The sequence below is a fragment of the Eptatretus burgeri genome, chromosome 5 (genome assembly GCF_056783735.1).
Source record: "Eptatretus burgeri isolate ZD-2024b chromosome 5, Ebu_testis_v1, whole genome shotgun sequence".
Taxonomy (NCBI): Eukaryota; Metazoa; Chordata; class Myxini; order Myxiniformes; family Myxinidae; genus Eptatretus; species Eptatretus burgeri.
This window is the reverse complement of record NC_140965.1, coordinates 4123441-4137838: the sequence shown is the minus strand read 5'-3', so window position 1 is coordinate 4137838 and position 14398 is coordinate 4123441. Positions and strand designations below refer to the sequence as shown.

The window sequence follows — 14398 nt, the reverse complement described above, 5'->3', positions numbered from 1 at the left end:
ATATTTTGTCCAAATACTGCTAAATGGAAGGGGTTTGAAGTGTTCAAGTATATCATTTGTGTTCTACAATGTTCAAGTATAGAACTAGGAGGGCACTCGGTGGAGCGCATACCTCCGCCACGTAATGCCTGATCCACGAGAACATGTCGGGCCCAATGCATGTTTGAAATATCATGCTATACAGGACTATATAGTTTTTGGCCCAATCTCTCAGAATGGTGAAAAATCACTTTCAAAATTAAATAATTCTCGTATCCAGATCCAGATCCGGATCTTCACCAAAATCGAAACAATTCGTCCTTACCACACACCCAACCTGTCCACCAAGTTTCGTCTGAATCCGTCCACAACTTTTTGAGATATCGTGCAATATATCATTTTTACCCCTATCTCTCAACGGGAAAGAATCACTAAAATAATTATAGTAGTCAGATCCGGACTGGGGTCTTCACCAAAATCGAATCAGTAAATGTCCTTGTCACACGCCGAACCTGTCCACAAAATCTCATCCAGATCCGTCCACAACTTTGTGAGATATCCTATACAGAGACAAACAATCAGAAAGGAATGAAAGCATAACCTCCTTCACTGGGGGGGGGGGGGGGGGTGAAGTAATTAAATTGAAATCAAGTAAAGATGTTAAAGGTTCCAGCTTCTGGTTTTGGGGTGGAGCGTTGGCAGATCTCTTTCAGGGCTCTCTGCTGACGATCTCAAAGTTAAGTTTCCGGTCGTTATCTGTCCCGTTTTAACTGTTTATTTTCTCACCTACATGTTACTGTGTGTACCTAGTTCGGTTTTGTTTCAAAAAACGTGCTATTTTGTGAGTTTCGTAGACCTTGTCTTACCGGGTGCTTGAGGCTGACCCATCCCTCCTCTTGGTGTACGATCGTGTTTATTTGTATTTTCTCCCCATTATCTTCAATTTCTATCTTTCCCACTTTCCCATCGTTCCCCATCCCTCCCAACTAAACACTATTTCTTGTCTTAAATAAAAAAACCTACCTTTCTCCTTGCACACTCACGAGTCTCGATCCTTCATCTTCTTCTTCCTCTTCTTCTTCTTCATCCCCTTCTTCTTCCTCCTGCCGGCACACCTTTATTCCACTGAGTTGACCCTCTCTCGCCATTACCTTCATGATTTCTTCCGATCTACAACCTTCCATTCCCGAATCTTACCTGTTCTTCAAAAATACATCAAAAATAATAATCTTCCTTGTATCCTTTCAATCTCGACACCTCCTGTAACTACGTGTCTCTCTCTCTTCCTGGTACTTTTCATCGACCCAGCAGCTTCACACTGCGTTTACCGTCCAAATTCACTACACACTTCCACGATTTTACTTCAACCTTCCCTTTTCCGAATGTGACGCAATCCTTATTTAAAAGAAATAATTTCACTTTTTGACTATACACCTCCCACAGCCAATTGCTTCTCCCGTAACCACGTGATCTGTTTAGACCCCATGCGTTTATCGATCCAATTTCACCATTCACCTCACGATTTTTTCTACAACACTTCCATGACCTAATCTGATGAAAACTCTCTCAAGCAATAATAATAATAATAATAATAATAATAATAATAATAAAAACGATCTCTTATAATGCTTCATCTTCCTCTTTCACACATGTGGTATTCTTTACTGAATCATAATTCACTACTCTTCCACTATTTAAACAGACTGCTCTCAATTCGACCTTTCCTTCATACCTTGCCTAAAAAAATCCAACTGTTACAGTGGTTCTTCTCTCCATTCTCTGAATTTGCCTTTATTGCATCCATCAAGAAACGTGTTTAATCGCATCTCTGACCGAAAACTTAAAAAAAACCCAATTTGCTGTGAATGTTCGCTTTCCATCAACCATTCTTTTTTTTTCCAATTTCAGTGCCAACTCACTCCTCTCACCTTCCTTCTCAAAGCAACCATCACACTCTTCTCCCTCCAAGCCTCCCTCTCACCTCTCTCCAAAACTCCCACCTCACCTTTCTCCCTCAACTCTCCCCACTCACCCTTCTCCCACCATTCACCCCCTCACTCACCCTTCTCAAAGTTGCCCCCTCCCATCCACAAAGCTGCCTCCTTCCACTGCCCTCTCACCTCCATCTCTTCACTCCACCTCCTCAAATCCTCAACTGCCTTCTGCCCACTCTCTTGTGCCCCGTCTCCCCCAGCACCACAGAGCCTTTTCTCCTCCTCATCCGGGCCCCTCCCCGAGCTATTCTGCAATCCCCCACACTCTTTCAACAACCCTCCTTACCTCCCCCCCTCCTCGTCCCTTGTCCTACCCTCCCTCCCCTCCCTCTTCATTAACAGTGTGGACCTCAAATATCTGGGGTCTTCACTCAAAACTTTCATATCTTTCCATACAGGTCACCACTGACAAACCAGACATAATCTGCCTAACAGAAACTTTCCTCCCCCAAGACGTGTCTGACTCCCAAGTATCTCTCCCTGGTTACTCCCTCCTCCGGTATGACAGACCTGAGCCCCGTCCTGGTGGAGGAGTTGCTCTCTTCATCAAAGACTCTATTCCTCACTCTCCATGCACTGCCCTCACTCACCCACACCCCCAGGAATACCTCTGGCTACGGCTTCCCCTCCACTCCCACCTCATGTTTTTATGTGTACTGTACCGTCCACCAAGCAGTGATGACTCCATCTACACCTCACTATCCGAAAACATGGACCAACTTCTATCTTCTCATCCAAACTCTCTCTTCCTCATATGTGGTGACTTCACATATGCCAGTTGGCTAGGTGTGGGTACCTCTCTCACCTGTCATGGCACTTCAGAAAAAGCTTTCTGCGACTCATTGGGACTGACTCAATCGGTCAACTTCCCGACCCGGATCTCAACCAATGGTACTCCATCTCTTCTGGATCTGATTTTGACAAATTTCCCTGACAATAATATCTGCTGCTCTTCCTTCACTCCAATCGGTTCTTCTGACCATGTCCTTGTCAAATTGGACATCTCTCTGGCTATTATCAGAGAACCACCTCACCGCCGCCGAGTCTGGCATTTCACTCACGCCGACTCTTGGATCTCCAAGCAGCCATCAAACTTCGAGACTGGTCTCCTATCGCTACTTTCTCCAACATCAACTCATCCTGGGAATTCTTTCAAAGAAACTTGCTCTCCCTCATGCACAGATTTATCCCCTCTCATCTTCAGTTGTCCTACCCTTCCTCCCGCCCATGGTTCACTGAAGCTTGTGACGAGGCAGTTGTCCTGAAACAACTTGCCTTTGCCTCATGGAAAGCAAACCAAACTGAGGGTAATTTCAGTTCCTTCCATAAAGCTCGGAACAAGTGTGTATCTACCCTCAGGAGAGCCAGAAAACAACATCTTTCAAAGCTCAAGTCTGAACTTTCAAACCTCTCTCCCTCCTCAAAATCCTGGTGGAGTCTAATCAAATCTGTTTCTGGTGTATGTTCCCCCTCCATCCCTCCCTTACCTCAAATGGCCGCACTGCTGATACCGCACTTGAAAAGGCTGAATGCCTAAAGTCGGTGTTTGCATTGAAATCTTGTGTCCAAAACCCATCGCTTTCTCTACCCACATTACCCAGTCGCAGCCAACTGTCCCTGAACTCTGTATCCTTTTCTCCTGACAAGGTGGAGAGCTTACTGTCAAACCTCGACTCAGATTCTGCAACTGGTCCAAACGGCATCAGCCCACGTGTCCTAAAAACCTGCTCTTCTGCTCTTGCTCACCCTGTCTCTGTTCTATTCAACCTCTCATTTGCTCAAGGTAATCTGCCATCTGCTTGGAAATCAGCAAACATTACTGCCCTGCATAAAAAATGTGCAAAAACAGATCCCTGCAACATCAGACCAATTAGCCTTCCCCCAATCATCAGTAACGTTATGGAATCCATCATTGCTTAAGTCATTAAATCCTTCCTCTTCTCCAATGGCTTGATTTCCGATCATCAATTTGGTTTCAGACCAGGTCACTCTACCCTGGATATGCTGATTCTGCTCTCCCAACAATGTATGGAGGTCCTCAAGTCCGGACATTAAATCAGAGCCGTATCCCTGGACATATTGCGTGCTTTTGACACGGTCTGGCACCCTGCCCTGCTCACCAAACTCTCCCCCTATGGTATCCAAGGCCATCTCCACTCATGGCTCGCAGACTTCCTCTCCTGTCACAGTCAACTTGTGGCCCTAAATGGAGTTCTTTCATCCCCTCTTCCTGTCCAGGCTGGAGTTCCTCAAGGTAGCGCTCTTGACCCTGTTCTTTTTATGGTTTTCATCAATGATCTCTCTGACTCTCTGGAAAATCCTCTTTATGTCTTTGCTGATGACTCCACCCTCTGTGGAGAGATCATTGATGAATTGGGGAAGATAAGAGATGGTGGATGTCATCCCTCAGACTGGCATGCAGCAGCTTCTTCGCTCACTGCAGATCTGGGTAAAATCACAAACTGGTCCAACTCGTGGAACATGTCTTTCAATCCGGACAAATCTCACACTCTCACTATGTCTTTCCGAAAGGACCGTTTAGGAAAGGACAGAGTACTGGCAGAAAGTGGACGCAGTGACGCACTGCTTTGGCGCATGCTCCCATACCTGACCTGACATGACCTGCTGGAAGGATGGACTTTCAATGGTTGCCTTGCATTGTTTGCCTGAAGTGAAAAACCATTTTGTGCTCGCACTACAACCTTGTTTTTGTTGAAATAGAAACGTCCTAAAATATTATAATGTTTTATTATAGACAAGAGTACAATCGACTGTATAAACGTTATTATACCACTTAATATTACAATTTTTTGGCAGTATTTATACAAGAGTATAATTGATGTTGCTTCAAGTTCCGTTCTAAATGAGCCTTGCGTTTGTTTTTAAAGCCCACCCATGACGGTATTTAATGGTCGGAAAAGTTTATTTCGTTGTTCATCAGAGACGAATGTGTGGAGTGCCAAGGGTCCTCAAAGGCGGACCCCGGTCCATATCCGGACAGCAGGCATCATCAGTGCGGACGGCGAGCGAATCCGAATCCCCCGTGAAAAGGCTTCTGGTGTTTATCCATTCAGATCAACTTGATAAATGATAACTGCCTGAAGGGGTTAATGCAGGAGGTCATCAAAGTTTACATTTAGATCTACATTATTTAACAAGGAAATCCAACCCAGGAGGAGGCCATTCAGCCCATCATGCCTGCACCACAGCAACACCAGGGGTGTGTTCCGTTAGAAAGTGGCTTGCTATCGCTTGCCAAGTGGCTTGCTTGACTCAAAACTCTTAACAAGGCAGTCTCCATGGAAACAATGATATTGTTTTCAGTTTTATTCAATCCCCGTGTGACAACTTCCCCGAACAAATTTATTGTGTTAGCAGCGGCTACAGAGTTCGAGGAAGAGGGAAAGGAAGATAAATAAATGAGGAGCCCCCGCCAAGCTTATCTGTGGACCCTACCACTGTGCACTTGAGGGGGGGTGCAGGGGGAGGGTTGAATGCTTGTAGACTTTGAAGAATTAGAATGAAAAGTAGAAGTGACAACAAAAGTTTGAATTCACGTTTCCATCTGCTTTTTGAGGGCGATAATAATTTTGGCACCAAGAAAAAGCTCCTAATTCAAAGCACCCTTTTATTAATTAAATGATTTCAAACAATCATGGCGAACTCGGTGGTGGGATTAAATAATACTCTGAATGCAAGCAACACAGCAAAGAGGGTCTCAAATGAACAATCTGCAGGGATTCACCATCAACTCAGCGAACCTGCATCTGCAATGTCCCCTCTAACATTCACAGGGACGGTGAAAACAACACAACGTGGAGAATGTGACGTTAAGGGAGCATGACGGAGACGGAGAGAGGGACCGTGTGGTGCTCCAGTTCCTCCATCTTCATTTGAGGAGCGATGGCAGAACGGAGGTCGGGGGGGAGTGAGTGCGCCGAGTCCTCCACAATGCCTGACCCCGACCTAGCAGTGAAAGGGAGCGACGCACGGAGCGGAAACATTAAGTTGCATCCTCTGTGAGATCCCTTACCTCCCTTTGGTTGATCGCATTTTATATTCTCACATACATTTCCTCAGTTATTATATCCCTTCCCCCCCCCCTCCACCACCTCCCCCTCTCCGCTCCTCCCAGCTCCCTCCTCACCTTCCTCCTTTTCCTCCCACAGCCTCCGGAGTCGTTTGGCGTCCCCGCGCACGCGATTCCCGCGCTTCCCCTCCTTCTCACGGCGCCGTTTCCCGCCAGTGCGCGCGCGCTCTGTGAGGGACACTGGGACAGGGAGTCTTACGGTTACAATGGACACAACAGGTACCGTGTGTCCGTCTCTTCGTCCACCTTTCACCTGCATTTCTCCGGGTGACTCCTCCACCTGTTTCCTTCTCTTGTTGTGTTATACTTCGCTTCGTTATTTTTCAATCTCTGAACGAGTCGAAGTTTTTTTTCTCTCACCTGACGGAAAACCGACGACATGTCTCATCGTAACAAATCGCTCGTCCCAATTATAAAGAGCTCAGTCGCGCTCAAATGCAATTGTGATGACACCACGATGTGTGTGTGTGTGTGTGTGTGTGTGTGTGTGTGTGTGTGTGTGTGTGTGTGTGTGTGTGTGTGTGTGTGTGTGTGTGTGTGTGTGTGTGTGTGTGTGTGTGTGTGTGTGTGTGTGTGTGTGTGTGTGTGTGTGTGTGTGTGTGTGTGTGTATACAGGGGGCTGCAAAAGTACGTATACAGTAACGATTATACCAGTATTACCAGTATTGTAATAATGTTGCTAGGATTCATTTAATACTAGAATTCATTTAATTCATTAAAATCATTATTACCATTTTTAATATTTTATTATTGGTATGTTATTGGTATGTTATTATTGATATGCTTGTATAATCAATAAAATACGTTTTGTGCGCAGTTTTGTTTTTCATCACTGTATACCTACTTTTGCAGCCCCCTGTATGTATATATACATATATAAACATAACCTAGAAAACCGGCCGACCCGTCTGCCCACAGTGGTCATTGCATTATTCAACCGAAAAGATCCCTCGGTGTCCTTCGCTGAGAGGAGGTGAGTTATCGCGGACACCCTGAACAAAGTTCAAATTCACATCCTGACCAGCAGCTCGGAAGGCAACAACAAAACAGCCAGTGTCATCCCCAACAAGAGACTGTTGTGGCACTACCAACGCTTGGTCGAGGATATATATATATATATATATATATATATATATATATATATATATATATATATATATATAGGATCCCTGTGTCGCAAGAGGTGACCAGGGTTGCGTCAGGAAGGGCATCCGGCGTAAAACATGTGCCAAATCACAATGCGGATCATATGGATGATCCGCTGTGGCGACCCCTAATGGGAGCAGCCGAAAGAAGAAGAAGAAGATATATATATATATATATATATATATATATATATATATATATTTATATATATATATATATATATATATATATATATATATATATATATATATATAGGTGTACCATATCCCTGTGTCGTAAGAGGCGACGAGGGTAGCGTCAGGAAGGGCATCCGGCGTAAAATCTGTGCCAAATCATTATGCGGATCATAACGGATGATCCGCTGTGGCGACCCCTAACGGGAGCAGCCGAAAGAAGAAGAAGAAGAAGAAGAAGAAGAAGAAGACATATATGTTTTATGTATAATGTGTATATGTATATATATATATATATATATATATATATATATATATATATATATATATATATATATATATGTTTTATGTATAATGTATGGTCGAAAAAGTCGGAAACATGATACATAAAACATATATATATATATATATATATATATATATATATATATATATATATATATATATATATGTATGTATATATATATATATATATATATATATATATATATATATAAATCCTGCAGAGTGTGTGTGTGTGTGTGTGTGTGTGTGTGTGTGTGTGTGTGTGTGTGTGTGTGTGTGTGTGTGTGTGTGTGTGTGTGTGTGTGTGTGTGTGTGTGTGTGTGTGTGTGTGTGTGTGTGTGTGTGGATGTATGTGACCACTGTTTCTCGACAACCACTGGTCCGATCTAATTGAAACTTGCCAGGTATATTGCTGGGGACCTGAGGATGTGCCTTTTCAAGGTTTGATATTAATCGGACAAGTGCTTCCCAAGTTATGGCCATTTATTTACCAAACCAATGACAAGACACGTTGTTGCGTGGGCGTGGCCGATGGGGAAGGGAAGCTCAGCCGCATTCCCCATTATGGGTTACAATGTACGGGCTTCTGGAGAGTGATGACTTCGTGTATTCTAATAATTTCTCGATTTCTTATGCGCATTTATAGATAAACACAATGCCCCAAGTTATGATCGTTTTCATATTAGACGGTGCATAAATTTCGGTAACATCAGAGTGAGCTGGTGTGCTCCGAACCAGGAAGTAATTTTTTTTCTCTCTCTCTCTTCTCTTCTGTTTATGTTTTTCCTTGCGATGACATTGCGAAAAGGCAAAATACATTGGCGCTAATTGAATATTTGGGCATTAAAACTAAATTGCGAATAATCGTAACTGCAAATAATATGCGAACTTCCGGGCCACGCACGTACGGGCACTCGAGAGCGAAGAAACGGCATGTGTGGTTGTTGTTTCTTGCTCGTGGTTTGAATATTTATTTATTATTATTATTATTATTTTTTTTACGGGCACGTACGAGTCTATCTATAATTCCAGCAATCTGTGTGTGTGTGTGTGTCTGTCTGCGACCGCCGTTTCACGACAACCGCCGGTCTGATCTGATTGAAACTTGCCAGGAATATTGCCGGGGACCCGCGGATGTGCCTTTTCAGGGTTTGATATTAATCGCACGAGCGGTTCCCAAGTTACAGCCATTGTATTGCTTTTTTCAGTGTTGGAAAGGTGTATATATCGCAGCTGAAGTGTCGTTCCACCTTATCATGCCATTTTTTTCCCAAAGATATCTCAGAATAATGATAACAGCATATTAATAATAATAATAATAATAGCACAATAATTGGCAGTAATAAAAAGAATAACGTGATACAATGACCAATGTCTGTCAACCAATAACTACCTATATATTGTCTGTCAACCAATAATGACCAATAACGTCTGTCAACCAATGACAGGACACGGTGCTATGACGTCACGAATGACGTCACAATTAATGTTTGTTTATTTATTTATTTATTTTTGCACGATTAACGTCACAATTCTTCTTCTTCGTTTGGTATGACGTCACAATCGACCCCTAGGACCTGAGTATGTGCCTTTTCAAGGTTTGATATCGTTCTTCATCCGTTTCAGCTTTTTCCCAAGTGTTTCCCAAGGTTTGAGAGCTGTTTTTTCCCAAGGTTTGAATTAATTGTTCAAATTATTAATTAATCCCAAGGTTTGAATTTTCCCAAGGGAAACAGCTGTTTCCCAAGGTTTGAAAGCTGTTTTTTCCCAAGGTTTGAATTAATTGTTGTGCTTGGTAGACATTTGTGAATACATTTACAGAGAGAGGGGCGAGAGAAGAGGGGGAGAGAGGGAGGCAAGAGAGGGGCGGAGAGAGGGGGGCGAGAGAGGGGGCGTCACAATTCAAGAGAGGGGGAGAGAGAGATGGCAAGAGAGGGGGACGGGAGAGGGGGTGTGAGAGTGGGGGCGAGAGAGGAGGGGGAGAGAGGAGGGGCGAGACTAGGGGTGAGGGGGGAGAGAGAGGGGGAGGGAGAGAGGGGGAGGGAGAGAGGGGGAGGGAGAGAGGAGGACGAAACTATGGGTGAGAGAGGATGGGGAGAGGGGGGCGTCACAATTCTGCGTTTGATATGACGTCACAATTGACGCGAGGGACCTGAGTATGTTTCCCAAGTTATGGCCATTTATGATATGGTTGGTGCGATCTAATTGAAACAATGCCCCAATCCAGTCGTCATTTACGAGAGCGAAGGAACGAAGCTGCACATACTGGCACGCACCTACGGGCCCGCACTAGTATATGTATATATATATATATATATATATATATATATACATTATACATAAACATACATTATACATAAACAGACTGTTCGTAGCTGTTTGGCGAGCTCTCTCCGGCTCGCACACGAACACGCAGCTCCGCGCGGCACAGCAGGCTTGGCCGTGCTCCTAGCTCACGTCTCCTCCACTCTCCTCAGCTTCTCCACCGACTGCAGGCTCCAGGCTCCAGGCTCTCCGAACCCCGACAGACACTCCACCGAATGATGGCGCTTGGCGTTCCGCTCGGCCTTTTATAGGGCCCGAGAGACGAGGTTTGGCCTTCGCACTCTCACCTCTGACCCCCACTGGCTCCGCCCCTCTCGCTCTCTTGATCCGAATTCCGGACGAAGCTTGCACAGAGCGGACGTGCGTGAGATCACCGACTTGCGCGGCGAGCGGACGTGCGCGAGATCACCGACTTGCTCGGTGAGCAAACCCCCGCGTCTGCCCGCAGCGATGCCGTTCGACGCGGACTCGCCGTGGCTGGCGCAAAGATGGCGTCGCTTCGGAGATGAAGGTGAGGCGATGTTGTTCGTGTTGATCTATTGGGGGAGATGTGGATTAGGGGATGGTGAGATGTCGTTGTTGTGAAGGCAGTTGTGGAGAGGGTGGTTGGTGGTTGGCGTAGTGGAGGAGGTGGTTGGTGGTTGGCGTGGTGGAGAAGGTGGTTGGTGGTTGGCATGGTGGAGAAGGTGGTTGGTGGTTGGCGTGGTGGAGAAGGTGGTTGGTGGCTGGCGTGGTGGAGAAGGTGGTTGGTGGTTGGTTTTGCGGAGAAGGTGTTTGGGGGTTGGCGTTGCGGAGAAGGTGGTTGGTGGTTGGCGTTGTGGTTGGTCCAAAATAACGATAGTAAAAGAAAAACGGCTACTTCAAAGATCACAGCCCTTTAGACAACGGTGGGGAAATCTATCTGAAAACAGACTTATCAGCATGACTGATCTCAGGACCTATATGGTGTTTTGCGAATTTCCACAGCTGTAACAATATATATATATATATATATATATATATATATATATATATATATATATATATATATATATATATATATATATATTAGTACTGTGCAAAGTTGTGTCCGACCACCTCGAAAATAAACATTTTTATTCTCACAATGGCACGTTTTGATAAATAAAACATGTTATAATAATCACGTTTTATTAAAGAAACAAAATTAATTTTATTTTACCAAATTAACAGAAGAACATATTAATGGATGAAAGTTCAATACTTGGTGTGACCAGGTTTTCAATCAAAACAGCAGATATCCGTTTTGAAATACTTTGATATAATTTCAGGAGAAATTCCATCAGGCGATTGTTCCATTCAATATGCAATGTTTACCATAATTAATCTTTTGATTTTGGTTATTTTTCCTTTTTCTTCCCGTCTAACTAATTCAAAAGTCTTTGGCCACCGTAGTTTTTTTCACTAATTTGTAATTTCTCTCTTGTCGGTAATATAAGCCAGCACCATGCTCAAGATATCAAACTCGACGAGACTCAAAATAATAGTTTTACTTCAGGAAATCAATTCCCAGAGAATTTACATCGCACAAAACAGGTATTTCCACAAAACAGAAGCATAATGAGACTGGAGAAGTTAAAGTTATAATTTAGATTGGAAGGCCCAATAAACTCAACAAAACAGATGAACAATACTTAAAGATAAGTTTCTTAAAATATATCAAGTTCTGAACTTACACAAGAACTGGCGAAGACATAAGGGGTTCAAGTGGATTCGTCTACTCTCAGAAGGTCTCATCAAAAGTGGTCTCAATGGGCGAGTTGCTGTCAGTCCTTTCTCTGTGAAGGTAAGAAAGCCAAGAGACATGCCCAAGAACACCAGAGTTGGGATGCTGATCAGTGGAGGAAGGTGCTTTGGAATGATGAGTCAATGTTTGAAATTTTTATAACAAAGACAAGGCAGTTTGTCAGAAGGAAGGTTGGTGAGAAGTATAAAGATATGTGTCTGCACTTGACTGTGAAGCATGGTGGAGGTTCTGTTCAGGTTTGGGGGTGCATTTCTGCTGTTGATGATTAGGTGGGAATTGAAGGAACAATGAATGCTGACGAGTACAAGCAGATCCTAATCCAAATCCACCATGGCATCTCATCAGGAAGAAGGCTAATTGGTGACAATGTGTTTTTTTTCGAGCATGACAACAACCCCAAACACAAGTCCTGACCTTAACATCATGGAAGCTGTCTGTGGATTATTTAGACAGGAAGAAAACGAGACAACCAAAATCTAAAGATTAATTAAGGGAAACTTTGCATATTGAATACAACAACCTCCCATGGAATTTCTCCTGAAATTACATCAAACTACTCCAAAACGGACATCTGCTGTTTTGAATGAAAAGGTCGAATCACACCAGATATTGAAATTTCATCCATTAATATTTTAAAATGAAATTATTTTTTGTTTCTGCAATAAAACCTGATCATTATAGTACCTTTTATTTATCAAAACATACCAATGTGACAATAAGTACATTTATTTTCAAGGTGGCTGAAGACTTTTGCACCACTGTATATATGTTGATATATACAGTGTACTGTATATTTTACAGTGATGATGATGACTGCTGCTTAAAGCATGTATTTTTATTTATTTTACATAGTCGAGGCTTGTGGACACTGAATACCCTCAACACTGAACAGATTGGGACACAACAGGACTAAAAGAACAGCAGAGAGAGAGGGAGAGAGAGGTGGGGGGGGGGAGGGGGACACCAACAGCAGAGGTGAAGGCCAAGATAGAGGCGGACTTAGACAAACAATGGGTCTGGGGAGTAATGCGGGGGCAGGAGAGAATGAATGTGGTGGACAAGATGGGTACAGAAGGAAACTCTCAGGAGGGAAAACTGGAAATTTCGAAGGAGGATGGATTTGGGTGGGGTTTAAGAAGGTAAAAAGGATCATGGCTTTGGATGGGGGATGATCTGAGATGATGGTGAACAGCTGTTTTGTAGACCTGGAGGGAAGAATGAGATTAAAGAGTATGTGGAAGTAAGTTCAACAGGTGGGGGAAAAAGAAGAAAAATGAGTGGATGTGAGCCGTGATCCTGCATTTAGGTAGTTTCATCAGAAGGGGGTTGATGGTTGACTGTGGGAGCCCTGCAGAAACATGAGGGGAGCAAAGCACAGAAAAATCAGAGGGTGCAAGACCAGAAAGGAGGTGGAAGACAGAGAGATCACAGACCTGTCTGCAATGGCGAAGTGATAGACCCATCGACTCAGCTTCATCGTGAGAGATTCCAATAATCTTAAAGGCCTTGGTTTTCACGACATCAAGCTGAGCAAGATGTGAGGCAGGGGGACTAGCCGAGATGGGAGAGCAGTACTCCATCAAGCTGTGGATGATGGAGGATTCCCAATCGGCGGCTAGCTTTGGAAGCCAACTTTGAAATGTGCTTTGCTCAAGAAAGATCGTGGCTCATAATGAGACCCAGGAATTTTAATAAATGAACTTCCTCAAGAGGATTGTGAAGAAAGTAGCGAGGAGGGTTTGCCAGGCAGTCCTGTCAGAGAGAGAGAGAGAGAGAGAGAGAGAGAGAGAGAGAGAGAGAGGAAGAGAGAGAGAGAGAGAGAGAGAAGAGAGAGAGAGAGAGAGAGAGAGAGAGAGAGAGAGAGAGAGAGAGAGAGAGAGAGAGAGAGAGAGACAAGAGAGAGAGAGAGAAGAGAGAGACAGAGACAGAGACAGAGAGAGAGAGAGAGAGAGAGAGAGAGAGAGAGAGAGAGAGAGAGAGAGAGAGAGAGAGAGAGAGAGAGAGAGAGAGAGAGAGAGAGAGAGAGAGAGAGAGAGAGAGAGAGAGAGAGAGAGATAGATAGATAGATAGATAGATAGATAGATAGATATATATATATATGGTGAGAGTGTGAGATTTATTTGGGTTAAAAGGCATATTCCAAGTGTTTGACCAGTTTGTGATCTTTGTCAAGGTCTGAAGCGAGGGAAGAGACTGCAGCCTGCCTGTGTAAAGGATGAGGGATGTCACAGAATGGAGTCATCAGCAAAACATGTTTTTTTGGGAATGTACATATTATTTGATTTATAGTGTTGGAGTGGTCACCCTTTTATTATTAGGGGAGGTGGAGGGGTTGAGGAGGATGAGGAGAAGTGGAGGGGTTGAAGAGGATAAATGGAGGTGAAGGGGTTGAAGAGGATAAATGGAGGTGAAGGGGTTGAAGAAGATGAGGGAGGTGGAGAGGTTGAAGAGGATGAAGGGAGGTGGAGGGGTTGAAGAGGATGAGGCAGGTGGAGGGGTTGAAGAGGATGAATGGAGGTGGAGGGGTTGAAGAGGATGAATGGAGGTGGAGGGGTTGAAGAGGATGAATAGAGATGGAGGGGTTGAAGAGGATGAATGGAGATGGAGGGTTGAAGAGGATGAATGGAGATGCAGGGGTTGA

The 14398-nt window shown here is 44.0% G+C and overlaps 1 protein-coding gene across 3 annotated transcripts in view; it reads left to right on the top strand.

Annotated features, from left to right (window-relative positions):
• Window positions 1-14398, top strand: part of LOC147025734 (reticulon-4 receptor-like 2) — a 127046-nt gene that overhangs the window by 20770 nt on the left and 91878 nt on the right. The window contains exons 1-2 of one of the 3 annotated variants that reach the window (XM_085880436.1): window positions 5855-5992; window positions 6143-6282. The exons of 1 other annotated variant lie outside the window; for it this stretch is intronic. In XM_085880436.1, the coding sequence (XP_085736562.1) occupies window positions 5877-5992; window positions 6143-6282 (256 nt within the window). In that variant the 5' untranslated portion in view covers window positions 5855-5876. Of the gene's footprint in view, window positions 1-5854; window positions 5993-6108; window positions 6283-14398 lie in introns of those variants that run through there. One more of the 3 variants, XM_085880435.1, reaches the window with a different exon arrangement.